We start from the raw sequence: 21,876 nt of genomic DNA, 5'->3' as shown, positions 1-21,876 counted from the left end.
TGTTTTTGTCAGTCTATTCCCGGCTTCTTCTTGTTCGAGTTGAGTTCATTTGTCTTTGCGCGTAACACACCTGGTTGGGGCTCATAAATGGAGGTATTTACAGAAGCGTGAAACAGCTAGCTACCTTCTCCCTCCTGACGTGTTGATCAAATTACCGACTTTGACTGAATTCACACCAAATGATTTATATCACTATGTCATAAACAGCGGTTCCCTTTACACCGGAGCAGCATTAAAAACGTACAGAAGACGCTAACCAGTTTTTTTCTTCGTACATGCTAGGCTACAGGACGGTGGGGGGCTGTTTCCATGGTTACTGACGGTTAGACGCGTACCTTCTCCATAATGCGATAGTTGATATCTTTCTAAGCATACATACATATAAAGTATATGGAGGTTAATCTCCTTACCTTGTAAAAAATAAAATCCCCGGTTACACTGCCTGCCAACATGACCATAATGGTCAAGTTTTTTTTTGACCATAGTGGTCAGGTTGGCTCCTATCCATCGCCGCCGCATCTTTCCTTGTTAAAGGTTATGAAATAAAATGACAAGTTTGTTTTTCACTCCTGTCTTTTTGTGCAGCCGACCGCGCAGCACCCTGTGACCATTTTTACTTCGAAATCAACTAAATAACAGCGATATTAGGGGTTTAAGGCAACGCGTTGATAGTTTTGACGTCCGTTATGGCGGAGCGGGCAGAGTTTCGGAGAGAGTGACGTCACGTGTAAAGGGTCAATAGAAAAATAAATAAAAAGGAACAGAAGTCAGTGCAAAAGCCTTGGGAAGATAGAAAGACATAGTGTGTAGAAGGATCCCATGCTGGTCTGCCTGAACTTGGCCCATAAAGCCATTTCGGATCATTTCTCTTGAACTCATTTCTGTACATCATAAAATCTTTGCTTAATCAGCAGGAAGCAGTTTAACTCCCGAGTTATGTTTTTAGTAACTCAAAAGTTCCTGCTCTCACAGAAAGTCCAGTAAGAGGACCTCACTGGACCCAGCTAAGAGTAGGTTTGATGTCTCTGTCAGTTTGACCTCGTTTTCCTTGTTCTCACCCGCTGTGATGCCACAAGGTTAATTTCGCTGATTTTACTCGTGTGTTTGAAGAGGAAAATACAAATTTCCACAGCGCTCCAATGTAAAGATGTAAAACAAAAATTTATTCCACCGTTTTTTGCGCCATCCTTTGCAAGAGCAAAATTCCAAAATAACCTCCACAAAACAAACTACGGTTGGAAAACCGTGTGGCTCTGTCGATTTTACTTGCAGCGCCTTTCCTTCTCTCTGCTATCCTCTGACCTTCGCTAAGGCACACCTCATTTACATAAATTGCAAAATGGCCAATTAAGTTATAAAGCATACAAACTTAAAATTAAACACTTATTCACAATAAAACATTACGAAATTAGCTACATGCAATATAATACTGATACCTAAACCTCAACAAATGCACTTATTAAATTACTAATTAAACAAATAAGTTTAGACAGCAACTGAATATTTTGTACATTAACTTGGCCTCCACACCCACATTGCCCCATCCAAGCTATATGCTGAGGAAGGAGTGATCCAGTCAAACCAGCTTCTGTTGAGCAAATGTTCTGAAGAATGAAATTTCAGTTGAGTGGGAGTTATGTGAACATTTCTGGGGTATTTCAGTTGACGTTTTTATTAGTAACTATTGGCCAATATGACTGTTTCAACCAGTCCACCCCCACAGTAACTGAGAGTATAAAAAGGCTGATCCACTACCTGGTCTTATATCAGCTCAAGCAGGACTTCAGAAAATCATCTTGGTCAATTTGAGGCAAGTAAGAATTATCTGTTGAACAAACAGGTTTGTATTGATGCAAGCCATAATTTCTCCTGAGATTAATGTTGGTTCTTGGTTGTTTCTCTGTCAGGTTTCATTGTTCTCTAGGAAAACATGGTGGACTACTCAGTAACCGTCTACACTGGAGATGCTGCTCATTACAGCACTTTCCATAGTTTCTACATCACATTGGTGGGGACAGATGGTGAGAGTGACTGCCAGAAGCTCAGCACCTGGGTCCCATCCTTTACACACAATGTAAGGCTGAAAACTCTTTCTCCTCATCTTCAAACTCTGCACTTTTCATTTTGCTTTCAGTGATTTAAACCCTGCCCACTCTCCGATATGCTCAGCCAAAGCAGGCTCTTTCATAAGTTTGGTTCAGTCCACTGAGGTTTCTCCTTAACCACTGGGATAAGTTAGTTGAATCTTGGGGAATTCATTTGAGATGTTTTCCTTGTTTTTTCAGCCGTATACTCATAAGGTGGAATGCACCAAGCCACTTGGTGACCTTTTAGCAATCATCATTCAGAAGGAATACCATATCGTGTTCTCCAAAGGCCCGTGGTTTGTTGCTAAGGTGGAGGTGAAATCTCCAATGGGAGACATCTACCAGTTCCCGATCTACAAATGGATCACTGACTGCAAGGATCACTATTACCAGGAGGGATCAGGTTGGTTCACGTTGAGCACCTTGCAGAGAAGGAATACACTGACACTGTGAGGAAGAAAAAGCTCCAACAAATTTTATTGAATAACACTTTTCCTTCTTTAGCCAAGTTTTTCAGTCAAGAAAAGCAGAACATCACCAAATTATGTTGGACAAAAGATCTTGAAGAACAGCGGGCCCTCTATTGGTAAGAACCATCCAACCCTTTAATCCTTTATACCTGCTTATCCAGCCTGCCCCATCAGCAAGGGTTAATAAACCCTCTGAAAGGGGAAACATTTCTATAAATGTAGCTCTATTACTGAACATCATCAGTCATCCTGAAAACATGACGTTGATTTCTCCTTTTCTAAAACCAGTTGTCTCTTTTCTGTTTGTCTTAGCTGGGATCAGCTTAAAGATGGATTACCACACAACATGAAAGCAGAGTCCTATAGTTCACTGCCCCTGGATGTGAGTTTCTACAAGATCAAGGAAATAGAGATGGAGTACACTGGAGCTAAAGCGTAAGATTTCCTTCCCTGGTTTTCCTCCCATCTTAAATGGGTTTTAATTGTTGAACTTATTGATTATTTCCATTGTTTAGGCTTCTTCAGCTAAAACTGGCAGAATGGGCTGAGCACAAGACAAAGTGGACTAATATTGAAGATATAAAACATCTGTACTGCTGCCATCGCACTGAAATATCTGGTACTACATCATCACTAAGCATGTTTCTGGTTCTGGTAGACACTTCATCATTCACCAATTCACAATACTGATTCCAGTTTCAGGAATGGCATTCTGTACTTTGACCCAAGGGTCTTTGCAGTTTGGTCAGATTTAGACAGCAGTGAAGGGTGTTTGTTAAAACATGAAATCTTTTTCAGATCGTGTCTGTCAGAAATGGCAGGAGGACTCCTTCTTCGGCTACCAGTTTCTGAACGGAGTAAACCCGATGATGATCCAGTGCTGTAAAACTCTGCCTGAGAACTTTCAAGTGACTGATGAGATGGTCTTCAAGGATGGGAATCAGAGTCTGACAGATGAGATGAAGGTGGTTATCTGATGGTGAGTCATGTTTTTAGACTGTTAAACCTCCTGGTAACTAACTTTCTGCTGAAATTTACAAACAGAAAGGCAACATCTTCTTGTGTGACTACAAGATGTTGGATGGAGTGAAGGCAAACATCATAGATGGGGAGCAGCAGTATCTGGTGGCTCCTCTTGTTTTGCTGCACAAAACCCCTGATGACAAACTGATGCCGATTGCAATTCAGGTGAGGTATTCGTCCAAACTTAGGTGATAGATTAGATAGCCCTCATTTGCTATCAGCGTAGCTCTAAGTCAGGGAACTTTGCTCAACATTTTCAAAACTCTCCGATATGCTCAAAAAAGTAAAGTACAAGTCAGAAAAGTCAGTTAAATTAATTTCTTAGAAGTTTCAGTAAGAGATTCTGCAATATACATAAAAAGGTATTTCAAGTTTAAGTCATGCATCATCAGTATATAGGTGGGGGAACTGCTGTATATCTGACAACTGAAGTTCTTTCTTAAATCTGCATCAATGACAGTTTGTGAGATGAAACTCATTTGCCTGGACTTAAGGTGTATATGCATTGCTACCTGGATCTGCCTTAGATCCGTTTTACATTTTGTACTGGTTCATTAGCATAGATCACTTTGGGTCATCAAGTGGACCAGAATGATTGTGGATCATTTTCTGTGCTCATCCTGCAGCTGAAGCAGATTCCAGCAGAGGACAACCCTGTATTCCTCCCCACTGACTCACGGTGGGACTGGTTGTTGGCAAAGACGTTTGTGAGAAATGCAGATTTTAACATGCATGAACTCAGTTCTCACCTGCTGCGCACCCACCTGCTGGCTGAGGTGTTCGCAGTGGCTCTCCTGCGCCAAATACCCATGATGCATCCTCTCTACAAGGTATTGGGAGCTCGTTGGTTGATCATTAGTTTGAATGTTTTCACACAAAGGTAACTCTGGTGGTGTTGCTAATAAATGACCTATTCCAGCTTCTTATGCCTCACACTCGCTACACGCCGATGATCAACTTCTTGGCACGGAAACTTCTCATATCTGATGATGGTGTTTTCACCAAGGTAAGTAAGGAAAATCACTGAGTCAGAAACTATGTCCACACCTACATCACCTAGTTACAGACACTCTCTCCCCATAGTTTGCCTCTTCTGGTGGTGAAGGGATGTTCACCATTCTGCGGAAGGCGCTCTCCTCCATGACCTACAGATCCCTCTGTTTACCGGACGACATCTCTGACCGCGGGCTGGAGGATGTGCCCAACTTCTTCTACAGAGACGATGGACTGAAGCTGTGGAACATCATCTACAGGTACAGACCGTTTGCTTTTAACTCTGAGGTAAAAAACAACAATCAACTGAAAGTTCTGGTCTAGAACAAGAATTTAAATTATTCTAAAGTGAAATAAGTTGTTATTTTAACTTGATATTGTGAGTAAAATAATAGAGAAATGTGGCTCTTTGACCAGGTGAAGGCAGTTTTTTTTCTTGCATAATGTGAAATAATTATTTGGTTTAAATTGCAGCATTAAGTTAAAACTCAATTCAAGATCAATGAGCTTATAAAACAATGTTTAAACAACTTGTCTGTTGTTAAATAAACTTCATGAACTTTAGTTTCTGAGTTAAAACCAAAACAATTTTCTTGTCAACTTAAACTGCATTTTCAAGGCAGCAGGTGGACTTTCATTTTCTAGTTAAACCACCTTCACATGTTTTAGAGTGTATTTATAAAGTCCCTCTGTGACCTATGGAGGCTTATTTTAGGAGAAAACTGCACCTATAATTCAACCTCAAAGCAGGCAACCACTGTAAAAAAAAAGGAAATATGATGAAGCTGCCATAGTCCTTGGCTTTACTGTGAATACAAAATGTTAAACCCTTTTCATTTCTTCTTATAAGTTAGAATATAAGCAAGTGTTGACAGTTTTGCTCAAAAAAATGATAAAAAGTTATATACATTTTGAAAAGTATTTTGGAAAATGTTTATCTTTCTTTTATAAAACATCAGCCTGGCTTTGGGCTGATGTGCTGAGTGTGAACTGCAGCAGGACTGAATCCTGAATGTTCCTACAGCTTTGTGAAGGAAACCCTCCAGTATTACTACAAGAGCGATCAGATGGTCCTGGAAGACCAGGCCCTGCAGCAGTGGATCGGTGATATATATTCACATGGGTTCCTTTCTGAGAAAAACACAGGTCGGTAAATGATTTCATCCTGGCTTGAACAGTCGGTTCTCTTTCAATACTGAACATCACTTTAACTAATTTCCAGGTATTCCAATAAGATTCGACACCGTAGGCGAATTGGTGAAGTTTGTCACCATGGTGATCTTCACCTGCTCAGCACAGCACTCGGCTGTGAACACCGGACAGGTGAGTTTCTCGAACTGCTGAAGTTCTGGTGCAGAGCGTCAGAGGTGTCCAGGTCTCTGGACACTTTGGGGCTGCTCTTGGTCCAGCCAGAAGATGAGAGCCAGTCCTACTTTAAAAACAAAGATCAGGGTATGAAGCAAAGAGAGGTCTCTGTCTTACAGGGGAAGTTTACATTAGCTTGTTCAGGAAGTTTCTGACTGACCATCTAAGTGGAGATTCACAGGGATGGTTTGGTATTCCTCCTGGTAGCTGTTACCATAGTAACCTGGTCTCAGATATGCATTACTTTAACTGTTAGCATCTGTTTTCGTTTCTTTAGCAGCGAAAGCTGCCATGTTGAGCAGCTTTCGCTGCAGCAGATATGGACCTATCATTTCGAGCATTTTAGCTTCTGATGGAGTTTAGATCCACATTGGATTGACAGTATAATTGACAGTCATAACATTACCAATATTATGGGATGTTTTCCTTAAATCTTAATCCCAAGGATACACACCTCCTTTATTTCATTGCTGATATGGAAAATTCACTGATCTATAGATTGTTAAATATTAGTCTAGATAATTTTCTGCTGCTTACAGACTATTTTCTATGTGGAAATGTTTTGTTTTTGGCCAAACTGATTAAATGAGCTAATAGATAAATTATCATAGGATCACGTTTAACATTACTCTTAATTATGGATAAAAAGATATGTTTCTTGCATATCTGATGTATTTTTATTCTAACTGTAATCATCAAAGAAAAGTCAAGACTCATCTAGTCAAACAGAACATCTTGCAGCTGGATCTGATTGGTGTCTGTTGGGTTTGGTTCCTGCAGTATGACTTCATTGGCTGGATGCCCAACACCCCAGTGACCCTGAAATGTCCACCACCTTCCAAAAAGGGAGAAGCTACGGAGGAAACGCTACTGGACACGCTGCCTTCTATAGATGTCACAGTGCATGGGATGGCCACAGTTTGGCTGCTCAGCAAGGTGTCCACTGACGCTGTAAGTAGCCCTGGTTCTGTTAACATGTCTCCAACTGATACCTGATCTCCACCAGTTGGTTCTGGTCACAAACACTGTGTGATCCCACCAGGCGGCAATAACGTTGACATTAACCGCATCAGATTCTGACAATGACTATGGTCTGGCCCCAATGCTCACACTTCCACCCTTGTTCCGCCCTCCAGCCCTTCAAATGCGCGTTTTTGTTGAAGGGTTTGAGTGCGTGGTCTCTAGCACCGCCCCATTTGGGCTCTTGATACACTCTTTGGCCAAGACGCAACCAGGCGGACTTTGGCAAAAACATTCCCCTGCATGTAAGGCTTTTAATTAAAAGGCGCAAATATAGCAATGAGTTTTTCTTTTTTGATAATTGTGACCAGAACCTCTGCTCCATTCGGCCATCATAGAGCAGTATGACAGTCTTTTTGATTATGTGCATTAATACAGCGCCCTCAACATAATCATCAAATATCACAGATGTATTTTTACTCTGACCTGTATGTAAATAATGACTGAAACCATGATGGAAACCAGACCGAATGTTCCTCTGATGTCAACAGGAGTATCTGGGTAACTACCCAGAGAAGCGGTTTATTGAAGATGTTCCCCTGAACAACATAAAGGTCTTCAAAGAGCAACTTCAAGAGCTGAGTCTGCAAATCGAAGCCAGAAACAAACAACTTGAGCTGCCTTACACATACCTGGACCCGAAGGTGGTGGAGAACAGCGTGAGCGTGTAGGGTTGGATCCTTCATCGGTTCTGGTTAAGTTAATCCTGAACTAGACAGCGTGGTATAAGTTAGGGTGATTCTGGGTTGGTGGAGGGAAGCTGCTGCTGGTTATCTTAGAAAACTTAAATGATTGTAATAAGAACCTTGTGTTTCTGTAAGAACGCAGAACCAGCAGGAATTAATTGTGACCTTTGAAGCTGTTTGGAATAAAATAAAAATAACATATATTCTGATTTTTTTATAGTGATTTTAGAGCTGCAGTACTGTCTTTCATGTTTGGGAGCTTTTCAACCACAGCTTGATTAATGGCTAGAGATATTATTCTGATGTTCTTTGTTCCAGGGAATTGAATAACATGTTGAACTTGATTACATAATAAACTGATTTTAAAATGGCTTCATTAGAGTCTGTCTGGACCTTATTGGGCTTAAAGTTTCAAGTTGTATAACTTTGGGCATTCATTTAACTCAAGGAAGATATTAGTCAGCTGATTCTCAGATCTAAGTTAAATTTTTATTAATATTCATGACATTCATATTTGCCAAGTTAAACTAAAATATGAGGCTACAGAATAAGAACAGTTTGGGAGCAGAGCCAAATGTACCACCATTAGCATGCCCATAGGAGTCTCTTTACATCCTGAAACGTAAGTTTGCTTTGACTCTGAAATAGTGTTTAAATGTGTAAGGAAAAATCTGCAAGAGGGAAAAAGTACCGTACCAAGCAGCAGAACCGAACCCCAGGAACATAATTTCACATTGCATTCATTCCGGTGCCAAAGAAACCTCAAGTCACCTCTTTCAACGATTACCGGCCTGTGGCACTGACTCCCATCATGATGAAGGGCTTTGAAAGGCTGGTAAAAGAACACATCGTCTCCAGACTCCCCCTCCACATTTGACCCGTTCCAGTTTGCCTACAGCCGAAACCGCTCCACCGAGGACGCCATCTTCTCCGCCCTACACCTGAGCCTGGCTCACCTGGAGGAGAAGAACACTCATGTGCGGATGTTGTTCCTGGACTTCAGCTCAGCGTTCAACACAATCATCCCACAGCATCTGGCAGGAAAACTGGGACACCTGGGCTTCAGCACCCCCCTGCGCAACTGGCTGCTAGACTTCCTCACCGACAGACCTCAGTCAGTCCGGATCGGACAACACACCTCCGATGTCATCACCCTCAGCACAGGCTCCCCTCAGGGCTGCGTCCTGAGCCCCCTGCTGTTCACTCTGATGACACACGACTGCGTCCCCAGGTTCGCCACCAACCACATCGTGAAGTTTGCGGACGACACAACGGTGGTGGGCCTCATCAGAGACGACAACGACCCGGACTACAGAGAGGAGGTGGAGCAGCTGGTGGACTGGTACAGAGACAACAGCCTGAACCTGAACGTTGACAAGACGAAGGAGATGATCGTCGACTTCAGGAAGAACCGGCCCAGCCACGCTCCACTGCTCATCAACAGCTCGGCTGTGGAGGTGGTCAGCAGCACCAAATTCCTGGGGGTGCACATCACAAACGACCTCAGCTGGACTGGGAACACCACGTCTCTGGTCAAGAGGGCACAGAAACGCTTGTACTTCCTGCGGAGGATGAGAAGAGCACACCTGTCCCCGCCCATCCTCAAGACGTTCTACAGAAGCACCATAGAGAGCATTCTGACCAGCTGCCTCTCTGTGTGGTGTGGAGGCTGCAGCGCCTCCGACTGGAAGAACGTGAGGAGAGTGGTGCGGACAGCAGAGAGGACCATCGGGGCCCCCCTTCCCTCCATTCAGGACATTTCATCCCAGCGCTGCGTGTCCCGAGGCCGAAACATCATCAGTGACCCCTCACACCCCCACCATGGACTGTTGTCCCTGCTGCCCTCTGGAAAGAGGTTCCGCAGCGTCCGGTGCAGGTCCACCAGGTTCCGAAACAGTGTTTTCCCACTTGCCATCAGACTGCTGAACTCTTAACTGGACTGCACTCAAAATCTGGTCTCCACTTTATACCTTGCACATGTACAGAGCTAAATAACTTCTATGTTACTGTCAGTCCTGCACTTTATATTTTATGTTTAGATTTATATTCATATTTTATACAGTATTTTATTTTATTCTGGAGTAACCTCACAACATTGGAACCTCAACACACTGTCCTGAGCCGTATGCAACGAAATTTCGTTCTGTATACACCCTGTGCATGCAAAATGACAATAAAGTCAGTCTAAGTCTAAGTCTAAATGTTCTTGGCTCAGCCTTTATAACAATAATATATATACTGTATGTATATATGATTACATGCTGCCTGATCATATTAATGTTAGGGACTACTCACAGTAGTTATCAGTAATAATTTACCATGGCAGATATGGTTAATTGCTATATTGTGATCAGAAGTTCTTGGTTCAGAGTTTTAAGTTTGATTCTCATTTGGAGATTTTCTGTGTGATGATAAATTTCCCACCAGTGACTGAGAGCCTGGATTGGTGCTGCAGCTGCACGGCTGGACGAACTGAGTACCTTGAGATTTTCCTTTGAATAAAAAAGGAATAGAATAGTTCTTGTTTTATTATCTAACCCTCTTTACTATTAACAAAATTGTGGAGAAAAAAAGATATTTTGTGTCCAAAGATATTGTACACACAGCTGTGTAGAGTCTGTGGGGGTGAGGTGGGGCACAAAGCCTAAATCTGATTGGTCAGTTTGCTTTTGTGTATTTCACGGGTTGGCGTTTTTCTGTAAGCTAAACATGAATGAGTGGAGTTTGAACCTCCCGTAGTTCTAAGATCCCGCCTGAGCTTCTTACAGTGTGCGGTTCTGGCGGGTCGCCGGTTTATTTGCTTTTTTGAGGTTTCGCCAGCTGAATAACTGACGGGTCACCCGCTGGCCGACACCAGCAGATGCGCTGGGGGAAACCCTGGATATATGTATAAACATCAATGACTCCTGGATTTCTGGGCTTCTCACCCTTTCTCTAAGGGAGCCCAGAGACCCTGCGGAGAAAACCCCTCCAGGATAACAAGGCAGTTCCCAGGAGGGGCACTCTCCAGTACCCCCTCCAAGGACTTAAAAAGGCTGGGTAAACAGTCAGAACCCGACCCAAACCCGTAGGTAGAGGGAGAGGCTGTCCTCTTGTTCACCCCAACGCACCAAGGCGGGAGGCAACAAGTCAGCCCACTCCTGCCCAGCGCCTCTCACAAGGGGCAACTCCAGGGTGGAAAACATCCAACCCGAAGAGTTTTTGCGGCGCTAGTGGCTCGTATTTTTCTGACAGCAGGCAGACAGGAAGGAGGGCGAGGAGAGGGGGCAAAGGTCGTCGAACCCGCGACGTCCGTTTCGAAGACTAAGGCCTCCAAACGTGGTGCGGGCTAACCCCCTGCGCCACCACAGCACGCCCCGAGTCCGACTATTTCTAGCCGGAACCCATCGGCTCTTTTCGGGCTGAGCCCGGCCGGGCTCTGTGGGTTAAAGCCCGGCCACCAGGGGCTCCCCAACGTGCCCCACCCCCAGGCCTGGCTCCAGTGTGGGACCTCATGTACGGGCGAGCAGAACCACTGTTTCCAATGGTCGTTTTCATCATAAGGGATCTTTGGGCTGCACTTGGTCTGGTTCCTCACCTTGGACCTGTCTGCATTGGGTGGCCCTACCAGAGGCATGAAGCCCCGACAGCAAGACTCCTAGGATCACTGGGACACTCAAACCCCCCCACCACGATAAGGTGGCAGCCCATGGAGGGGACGTGTGTGTGTGTGTGTGTGTGTGTGTGTGTGTGTGTGTGTGTGTGCGTGCGTGCGTGTGTGTGTGTGTGTGTGTGTGTGTGTGTGTGTGTGTGTGTGTGTGTGTGTGTGTGTGTAAATATGAAGTAACCTGTTTTTTATGTAAGACAGAGAGAAAATGAGAGAGAGAGGAAGAAAGTTGTTTTTTAAGATGAGGAAACAAACTCAATGTGGTGGGAAGCAAATTCTGACCTTGGGTCCAGTTGTGAGGTGAAATGTATCTTTGTAGTTTAAAAAAAAAGATTTTTAGGCTCTAATAAAGTTTTTTAGGCCGTTATTTAACAGGCTGAACAGGAAATTGGGAGGAGAGAGAAGGAAATGACATGCAGCAGATTCCCCAGGACTGGGAATTAAACCCAGGTTGACAAACAAAACCTAGAAGTAACGTCCTAAACAAAACATAATTTACAGTTTTACTGTAAATCTGGTTAAAAAAATAACTGAATTATTCATTTCTTAGCCCCTTTTCCTTCTCTTTTATACAAGCAGACAGAACATAAGCTCAACAACACAAAAGCTTCATATTTATTACAAAATATTCATCTAAGAATCGATTTCTTCCTGTAGTGGAAATGATTTCTGATTAAGTTTTCTGTTTTCATACTTTCAAGGATTGTTCTTCTTTTTACCTTTTCTACAGTTTTTCATGTTAAATTGCACTTTTTTGTTAAGTTTCTAATATTATCTTGAATCTGTATTTCTAAATAAAGACTAACTGAAAGATCCCACAGTAACTTTTATTTTTGATAAAACCTGTTTTTTCTTATAACAAACAAACCAGATAAAACAAGTTTGGGCTTCTTCAGGGTCCGGAGTATTAAATTATGATTACAATTATCATCTATTACTATGTACAGATTAAACTCTAATCTTCATTTAACATCCTGGAACCTGAAGAATCCAAACCTGTTAAATCAGCTTTTTTATGTTTGGTATAAAAAGAAAAACAGGATTTATCAAAGAAAAACAGGTGAATGGACTGAACTTGTGTCGTGCCTTGCTAGTCATGTTGACCACTCAAAGCGCTTCACACTACAGTCACATTCACACCGACATGCAGGTTGGAGGGCAACTTGCTGCTAAGTGCCCCGCCCTGGGGCAGCTCAACATGTGGCTGAGGAAGCTGGAATCGAACTTACAACCTTCTGGTCACAAGACGACCACTCTACCCACTGAGCCACAGTCGCACTAAAACAGCCACTGCATGATCCTTTTGCTAGTCTTCTTTAAAATACAGGTTTAAACAGTTTAATGAGCTACAATTCAGTGCAATTTAATATAAAAAGTGAGTAGAAAAGATAAACTAAAGGACAAACCATAAAAGCACAAATACAGTGAAAATAAACAGAAATTATTACTATTAAAAGAAGACATTTTAACTCTTAAATCAATACATTGCTATAAAAATTGAGCCCAGTGTTGTTGCGGCGCTAAAGCAGCGAAGGGAAAAGGGCTAACGTACGGCTAATTCAATTAATTTGACAAGTTTAACAATAAAGCTGCACATGTGTTTGGGGTTTCTTCAAATCTTTGGGGGCAATTTGCAGTGACCAACTGACCTGACCGACATGTTTTAGGAGATGTGGGGGGAAACCGGAGCACCCGGAGAAAACCCACGCAAACACGGGGAGAACATGCAAACTCCACACAGATGGTGTCTGTGAAGACGCAGCGCTAACCGCTGCACCACCGTGCTGCCCACGTTTTTTCCAATTGGGTTGGGAAGGGATCTATTTTCTAGTTTGTCAATGGGGGGAAAACTTTTTAAATTTGGTCTTGACGGAGCGTGGCATGGCGCCCCGTTCACAGAGGTTACATCCTCCATGCGTTTGATTCCAGTCCTCGGTTCGTCTCCTGCACGTCTTTCTCCTTCTCTAAATCAATCAAAATCAAGAACTTTAGGCATGATCTTGATTGTCTTTACTCGTTTGTTTCTTTTTTTGGCTTCTTACATCGCAGAAAGTTTCGTACTTTCTTCCAAAAGGAAAGTTTAGATTTTTTCCTTTTACCATCTGGATCGTCCAAATCCTCCAGGATGGTTTGTCCAGCAACCTCGGTCTCTTCTGAGGATTCTGGATCAGTGGAAGAACCTGGTAAAGGTTCTCCTGCGAGATCCTCCTCTGAAGAAACCTCTTGATTTAGGACTTTAACTTGGTTCTGTGAATCATCTTCTTCATTCTCTTGGGAAACTGTGATGGGTTGTTGTTGGAAACCTTCTTCCTCGGCTCTGAGACTGTCAGCCAGCAGTAGGTCGTCTCTTTCTCTTTGTAAATCATTGTTGTAAATCTTCTGTTCGTATGTCTCAACCTGCTGCTGTATGTCCATAATGTCTCTTTCATATCTACATTTTAGCTCCTCGTAGAGAGTGTGAACCTGGTCCAGTTCATGCAGCATTTGCTTCTCCCTCTTTTGCCGAATTGAGATTTCTCCTGACATTTTGTGGAGGAGCTCCTCCTTCTCAGCTCTCATATTGTCCAGAAGCTTCATGTCCTCCTCTGTTTCCTCCAGGTGAGCTTTTCTCTCCTGCTCTACCTGATGCTGGCATGTCTCAACCTCCTTCTGTAAATCCATATTGTCTCTCTCAAACCTGCGTTTTAGCTCCTCTTGCGAAATGTGAAACTGATCCAGTTCGTCCAGCATCTGCTTCTCTCTCTTTTGAAGAATAGTGATTTCTCCTGACATTTTTAGGAGGAGCTCCTCCTTCTCAGCTCTCATATTGTCTAGAAGCTTCTTGTTCTCCTCTGTTTTCTTCAGGTGAGCTTTTCTCTCCTGCTCTACCTGATGCTGAAGTTTTTCAACTTCTTGTTTCAGCGCAGAATGTTTTCTCTCTTGGATAAGCTTTTCTTTCTTTTCTTTCTTTGAAAGAGCAGCTTCCTCCTGCTTTACCTTCTGTTCGTATGTCTCAACCTGCTGCTGTATGTCCATAATGTCTCTTTCATATCTACATTTTAGCTCCTCGTAGAGAGTGTGAATCTGGTCCAGTTCATGCAGCATTTGCTTTTCCCTCTTTTGCCGAATTGAGATTTCTCTTGACATTTTGTGGAGGAGCTCCTCCTTCTCAGCTCTCATATTGTCCAGAAGCTTCATGTCCTCCTCGGTTTTCTCCAGGTGAGCTTTTCTCTCCTGCTCTACCTGATGCTGGTATGTCTCGATTTCTCCTGACATTTTTTGGAGGAGCTCCTCCTTTTCAGCTCTCAGCTTGTTGATGAGCTGCAGATTCTCGTTGTCTCTTTCTATGTTGGCATCTGTCGCATGTCTCACTTCCTCCTGATATCTATCCATGTCTTGCTTCAATCCAGAAACATCCCTTTCGTATTTACAATTGAGCTCATTGTATGAACATTTCAGCTGAATTAATTCCTCCTGCAGAAGTTTCTCACTGCCTTGCAGGAATGTGATCTTTTGAGACATTTCTTGATACATTTCATCCTTTTCAGCTCTCAAGTTCTCCAACAGCCGTTGTTCTTCACTGAGCCTTGCTTCATCATACTTTTGTGTCTCGGCCTCCTGCCTCAGCAGAGCATCATCTGCTTCATACTGGGAACGCAGCTCCTCGTATGAAGTCTGGAGTTGGTTCAGTTCTTCTTGGAGGGCCAGACTTTTCTTTCTCTCAGCTTGTATTTCAGCTACAAACGCTTCCCGGCTGAGGAGGTGGGCCACCTTTAACTCCTCAAAGTCTTCTTGCAAGTTTTTCTTCTTCATGTACTTCACATCGTTGTGAACCTTAGAAGCAATGACCGCAGCGTTAAGGACTGCTGGATCGCTGAACTTCTCTAGTCTCTCAAGTTCCCTCTTTGCCTCCTTGGCCTCGTTGATAAAGGTTTCTTTGAGAGCTTTCTGCTTCTTTAACTGGAGTTTCGTCTCTTCCAGCTCGGCCTCCAAGTGGGCCAGTTTCTGGTTGTCTTCAACCCTCCCGGTTCTCTCCATTTCCAGGGCGTAGCTGAGTTCCTGGATTTCCCCGTGAAAGATTCTCGGGTGTGCAGGAGGGAACCTGCCTTGGGGGTTTTGCTGGCCTCCCCTTCTCGTGTGGGGTCCCATCGTTCCACTGCTGTATCTCGGCGTATAATGAGACATTTTCTCCTAAATACAATCACTAAAGTTGTCGATCGGTAAACTACCTTAAAGAGCTTTGCGCACGTCTGAACTGGTCAGTGATATTGCAAGCAATGAAAAATATGCAGAATTGTGTTGCATACAATTCTGCAGTTGATGACATCACAGACTGCACCGCCAGTGACATCACAGAGTCTTCCTTTGCTGGTGGTGTGACATCATTCCACCACCAAATATCTCACTCTTTATTCTTGTTTACATTCAAAATAGTCCATGATTCGCTCGTTTTTATCCCAAATATCAGGGCATCAAACTCATTTCCATTTTGGGCCAAAATCTGAATGTTCATACAGGGCCTGTTGCACCAGATCGTACTGATAAAAACCAATTCAGTTGTTAAAATATCAATATATAGGTGTTTCAGCATTCAATAATTCTTAAAATAACATAATATTGAACATCTTTTCACACTAATCAGTCGGTCCAGGATTGTTTTTGTGGTTTTCTGCAATCATCACAGATTTTGTGGTGCTAATTTAGAAATATTTGTAAGGAACTTTTACGATATTTGAGCTAATATATGATGTTAAAGGTTTTCTTTTATTAATCACTCTATCGGTCATGCACTATAACTTGACATCAAGCAAGGCTGAGACAGAGGTCACCAAATGTTTTTGGCCAATTTTGAGAAAAAGTTTTGATAAACTCAGAAAAAATGTGGGGATCTGTTGATTTTTGTGGTTATTTATTTATAACAACATGAAAAAGTAAAAGATAAAAACTATAACTATTGATTTCTAAATCTTGTTGAAAGTTGGGTTGGATTGATTAAGCCTTGTTTTTATTATCAGGCTAAAGACTCAAAAATTGTAAAAGAGCGATAGTTGTACTAGTATTGTTGTGTCTTGTTTATTGGTGTCATAGCAACTGCCTACCATGGCTGTCAGTTAAAATAAAGAAAGTTGTAATCTATATTTTCAGTTTGTTTTCATTAGCTTTTTAACAGCACAATGTCGTTCTTATTATAAATAGTTTTTCTCCATTAATTTCCGTTTGTACTTATATCAACAGAAATGTTTCAGTGTTTATTTTGTTTCAGTGTTTATTTTGTTTCAGTGTTTATTTTGTTTCAGTGTTTATTTTGTTTCAGTGTTTGTTGTTTTGTTTCAGTGTTTGTTGTTTTGTTATTTTGCTAGCAGCAGACGATGCTAGCCCATATGTGAATGTAGCATTACATTATGTACTGTAGCTGCAGACAGAACAGCTTGTGTACATCAATCGGACCAGAGACCGCTCCAAAAGCAGGAAGTGAACTACAGTGCAAGGCATTCTGGGTAAATACAATCAAAACAAATGTGCTAGCCTAGCGTTAGCAGGAGAAATGGCTTATATATAATTGATCATAATAAGCAGTTGCTGAAAAAAGTCTTTTAAGAGGAAGGAATTATTAAACAGGACATTTTAAACAATTTTTACTGCATTTAGAGCAGCTAGCATCTCCATATGCACTCCATGGAGAATTTAAATCTTTAAGGATTAATTGGCTGAATCTCAAAATAAAATATCCTCAAGCCTTAACAGTCTTCAGTTTTCCTTGCTGATGTTTACGATTGTAACTCAGTCGGTTCTCCCAGTTTGTCTGAAATTGGGACACTGATAAATAAAACCAGAGTGCCATGCAGTTTGCTTTCACTGTCGATGTTCTGAGCTAAAGCAAATCTTTCCATTTCAGTTCAACCACAACAAGCACAGAGTATTTCTGAGGAGGTACAACGTTTATTTTTAGATGAGTTTTGTTTTTAACTTCTGTTTGGCGTGTGTGGAAAAAAAAAGGAAAGGATGGGTCGGTGAGTTGTGATGTGAACATTTGCTGATCCTGAATGCTGACTCACTTTGTTTCATTGTGTGTTCAGCCGAGGACTGTGGCAGGTTTCAGAGGAACGGTCCGCTATGCCTCAGTAAATGCCCACAAGAACAAGGTCAGTCTTTCCTGCTTCCTCGTTCGACTTTGGAGTTTTAGCATTTGAATTAAAGGGGAATTGTTATGTAAAACCAACTTTTCTAGAGATCTTCATCGTATTATAATGTTATTCCCTCGTCAAAACCATACCTGAAGTTTTGCTTTGATTTTTTCATGCATGTTTGAGAAATCCTTTAATCTCCGTGGCAACCATTCAGCTGTGAAAAACGCCTGGTTGGACCTAGCCCCTCCTCAGAGCGTCCGCCCCACAGAGCAACCCTTTTCCACTCAGATCATTCAGACTAGCTAGCAGCAGTTAGCAAACACCTGGTGGAACTGCACCTCTGCTGAGTTCATTTTACAAGTTACAGTAGTAAAACTGTTAGCAAGTTAATAGAGGAGCCATGTTGCAATGAATTCCTGAAGGCGCAGTTCCAGGAAGGACAGACGTTTTAAAAGAGACAGAAGCCCAATTTAAAGGCGTTAAGTTATGAAGTAAAATTTCTTTAAAGTCATTTTTCATATATACAGCATTTTTATAGCAACTGAAAGTAACACAGTTACTTGACTGTACTTTAAAACACATAATACTGCCCATTTAACCCTCTCACGGTCTTAAGAGACGGGGTCATTTTTACTCAGCGCGCAGTCTGGCACAATAGCACTGACTGTGAGCGTTTGTACAAGTTTTTCTTTTTAATGGAGTGATTTTGGAAACTGATGGTCTGACGGGACAAACCCCTGTTGATCCCCTGCTGTCCGACCATCATTTGCTGCTCTCCTCCTGAGCGTCGCGCTAACACCACGGGAGGGTTGAATAAATAAATAATCTGCTGAATGAAAACAGCATTTCTTTTGACAATAATCTCAACATGATCCTACAGTTTTTACCCAACAGGAACACATGCAGTTCTTTTCTGAGTAATGCCTCTTGGTGTCTCTTCAGGAAATGGGTCGCCATGACGACCTGTGGTCCCTGTTTTACATGCTGGTGGAGTTTGCTGTTGGACAGCTGCCATGGCGGAAAATCAAAGACAAGGTCAGAGGGTTTTTCATGAACGGGACGACAACTCATCCATTCACACAACAACTTTCAGAAACAATAACAACAAAGTAGTAGTTTGATTTAACGTCTCTTTTTAGCGTAGTAGTATGTTTCCGAAGCGGAGCTGCTGCGGTACCGAAGCATTCACCAGGAACTCTGCGGACAGTAGAAAACCTCTGTGAGGCGTTTCATCAGGCGTAGCTGCTAAATGTAACATTAAGACAACGTGCGAGTTCTGAGTTGACGCTTTTCACCGTTTTTATTTTTCTAACATGTAAATGACACGAAGAAAGAAGCGCATGCTAATAAATCAGTGAAAAGACTTTAAATATTTACTGTGGATATCTTTTATTTTTATTTTTCTTTTCTTAATGACTTTGAAATGGTTACATTGAATAAGATTTCCATTAATATTTCAAATTAAGAGAAATAAATATTTTTGATACTGATATTTGACACTTTTAGGTCAGTTATAATTACTAAAATTATTTCAGTTTCCCAAATGTCACAATAATTACTTTTTTAATTAATAATTTAAGCATCAGTGATTTGATCTTGTATCATTTTCCATCCAGTATAAAAATGCTAGAGTAAAAATATAAATTATATAATTAGAAAGTTGCCTCTTAATACAGATTCACATGGCAGAAACATTTTTTCTATGCTTGTTTTGTGTGTGTGTGTGTGTTAGAGTCCAAATTAGCTAATTTTTCAGATTACCACACTTGTATTAAGCCAACATTCATGTATTAAAATGTTTTATTGGTCTAATTGTAAATATGATGCATGTTTTTTTTTCTTTAAACTTTAATAGTGAAAATATTGTATAAAAACTGCATCAGAGCAAAGTAAAGCTAAGCGACGGGGAAAATCGATCAAATGCAACAAATGTAAAATTTTATTTTAATTTTTAGCAAAGGTACTTTTAAGTCTTAAAAATGTACTGTATTTTACAGGAAAGTTAAACTCGCACAACGATTTGTAATACGAACAAAATTGATAATTTATTACAAAATATAACACTCGTCAAGAAAAGACCAAACTTCACAATGTAGAAACTGTTGCTGAAAACTGAAACCGACATTCAGTTTGACTGACTTTACAACAGCGGAGTAAAACTACACTGCAATTACAAAAATATTCAATTCAAACAATATCCTTAAAAGAAAACGAATAATGGCATTTTTCTTTTAAACGTCACTGCGGAGCAAAAATAATGAAGCTGCAAATCTTCAACATAATGACAGAAAGTTACAGTATTTGTGATTTGGACCAATTTTAAAGTAAAATGTTAAACTAAACTTTCGTACATGCTGAACTGTGATGGGTGACTTTCAAAAACAAAACCACAAAACAAAAATTTACGTTTTGTAAAAAACCAAACTGCAACAGTATCAAGTGCTGATGCATCATAGCAACATGAAATTAATGTTTTAACATTGAAAATCTCAATGAGCGAACACATCTGTAAACACCCCGTAAATTACATTCAAAATGTACAGAAAGATACAACAGTGTACCAGGACCAGCAGAGAATAAATGCATTTCTGCTAAAGATGTTTGAAAACTCAAATTTGGTAGAAAAACAAATCTAATTTTGAGATTACTCAGAAATTATTTTTAAAAACTCAGACATTTCAGGAGTTTAAAAAAAATCGACTTTTGGAAAGTTCCTCAGTAGCAAAAATCGAACATTTCTAACTTTGGAAAACAAAACATTTTTCAAGATTTGTTTTCTAGCAAAATTTGAATTTTGTTTTATCTACAATGGCCCTAATATGCTCTCATGCTAACTCAACGTAATCGCAGAAAGCAGCGTTTCTCTTCATGGATAAAGTTTGTTAAAAGTGACGGAATGAGCTCTTATGCGTTGAAGTGTTGGCTCTTAAAAGAGCCTTTGTTTAGCTGATGTCTGACAGGGATGGAGTTCACTTCTTGGCTGCTGCCTTCTTCACTTTGGGCTTAGCGGTCTTCTTCGCTGGAACTTTCTTAGCTGCTGCCTTCATAGGGCTCTTAGTGGCCTTCTTGACCGCCTTCTTAGGGCTCTTCGCTGCCTTCTTGATGGCTGCTGGCTTCCTGGCCTTCTTAGGAGACTTCTTGGCAGCAGCAGCCGCCGCAGGCTTCTTGGCTGCTACTTTCTTGGCCTTCTTAGCCGGCGCCGCTGCGGGTTTCTTGGCCGGCGCCGCTGCGGGCTTCTTAGCTTTAGCAGCGGGTTTCTTCGCGGGCTTCTTCGCCTTGGTGTCGGCCTTGCTGCCCATCTTGAAGGAGCCGGAGGCCCCGGTACCCTTGGTGTGGACCAGGGTTCCCTTGGTGAGCAGGCTCTTGATGGCGGTCCTGACTCTCGCTTTGTTTTTGTCCACATCGTATCCTCCGGCGGCCAGAGCCTTCTTGAGGGCGGCCGCCGACACGCCGCCTCGCTCCTTGGAAGCGGCCACAGTTTTCACGATCAGCTCGCCGACGCTGGGGCCGCTCTTCTTGGGCTTGGAGGCCTTCTTCTTGGCCGCTTTGGCCGGAGCGGCGACGGGCGGTGGAGCTGGAGCGACTTCTGCCATCTTCTGTTGGCGATTCAACGACAGTCCGAGTAGAAATGAGAAACCCGGAGCAGCGCGCTGCACTTAAACACACCATGAGAACCGTGGAGACTCAACCGTGTCCGGGGCTCCTCGCAGCAACATGGACGGCTTCTCTTTGTGTTTTCTCGGCGGCATAAAGCAGCTGAAATCTCCGTGTTTTAGCAGCGCTGCGGGCCGACAGTGAAGCGGCTCCGTCGCGGACTAGTTTCTCTTCGCGTTCAGCTTCTGGAAATCTCTGAGGCTTTCTGCTCTTTGTTACCGGAGCCTGAAAACTGCACCGGTTCACGGCGGAACACGCTGATAATCGCTGTGTTTTCCGTCCTTTCTCCTCGTCAGATCCTATCATCCTCATCAAATACTGTCTGATCGCTTCCTGACATGTTCATGTAAAGCCTGGGAATAAAAACAACCAGCCGCTGAGTCTCATTTCGTCCTAAAATGAAGATATTGTAGCAGCAGCAAACACACTGATGATGGCGTCTCGTGTTATTGCCAGACTCCCTAGCAGTGATAATCAAAGTCAGATTTTCTGCTCTCAACATCTGAAATTAATAATAAAAAAACTTCTGGATTATAACAGAGCTTGAGCTGAATGTTGGTGTCTGGATAAAGTATTTCTACACTTTGTCAGGGCTTTACAAAGTTAGTTTGAAACAGAGTATTTGTGTTTTTAGCTTCCTTTATGTGCCTGAATAAAATGTGACTTAAACGTATACCTTCAGTTCTTTTGCTTCTTAATTATCTCCAATTTAATCTCTTTTTAAAACTAAGCTGGTGATTGTCACATTTTCTATTATATCCTGAGATAAAAATGAGGGTTTTAATGAGACTTAGTTTCATCATTGATAACTATCAAGGCTCTCAC

At 42.0% G+C, this 21,876-nt stretch overlaps 3 protein-coding genes across 3 annotated transcripts; 1 reads left to right on the top strand and 2 right to left on the bottom strand.

Moving 5' to 3' along the window:
• The first annotated feature begins 1,775 nt into the window (after positions 1–1,775).
• LOC102217559 (hydroperoxide isomerase ALOXE3-like) lies at positions 1,776–8,015 on the top strand. Its single transcript, XM_014474555.2, has 15 exons — positions 1,776–1,810; positions 1,908–2,074; positions 2,286–2,490; positions 2,592–2,673; positions 2,870–2,992; positions 3,073–3,176; positions 3,356–3,522; positions 3,602–3,745; positions 4,207–4,410; positions 4,500–4,586; positions 4,664–4,833; positions 5,598–5,719; positions 5,796–5,896; positions 6,719–6,889; positions 7,450–8,015. Exons 2-15 carry the CDS (start codon positions 1,931–1,933, stop codon positions 7,627–7,629), a joined length of 2,004 nt encoding a protein of 667 aa, XP_014330041.2. The 5' UTR covers positions 1,776–1,810; positions 1,908–1,930; the 3' UTR covers positions 7,630–8,015.
• Positions 8,016–13,192: 5,177 nt separating this feature from the next.
• Positions 13,193–15,418, bottom strand: LOC111608663 (tropomyosin alpha-1 chain-like). The gene is made up of 3 exons (XM_023334224.1): positions 14,267–15,418; positions 13,390–13,786; positions 13,193–13,254 (listed from the first exon to the last, which is right to left on the bottom strand). The coding sequence occupies exons 1-3, from the start codon at positions 15,416–15,418 to the stop codon at positions 13,193–13,195; spliced, it is 1,611 nt and encodes a 536-aa protein (XP_023189992.1).
• A 3,998-nt stretch (positions 15,419–19,416) lies between these two features.
• Positions 19,417–21,213, bottom strand: LOC111608507 (histone H1-like). The gene has a single exon (XM_023333109.1). It carries the CDS (start codon positions 20,988–20,990, stop codon positions 20,367–20,369), a length of 624 nt encoding a protein of 207 aa, XP_023188877.1. The 5' UTR covers positions 20,991–21,213; the 3' UTR covers positions 19,417–20,366.
• Positions 21,214–21,876: the final 663 nt, after the last annotated feature.

The sequence above is a fragment of the Xiphophorus maculatus genome, chromosome 5 (genome assembly GCF_002775205.1).
Source record: "Xiphophorus maculatus strain JP 163 A chromosome 5, X_maculatus-5.0-male, whole genome shotgun sequence".
NCBI lineage: Eukaryota > Metazoa > Chordata > Actinopteri > Cyprinodontiformes > Poeciliidae > Xiphophorus > Xiphophorus maculatus.
This window is presented reverse-complemented; position numbering and strand designations above follow the sequence as displayed.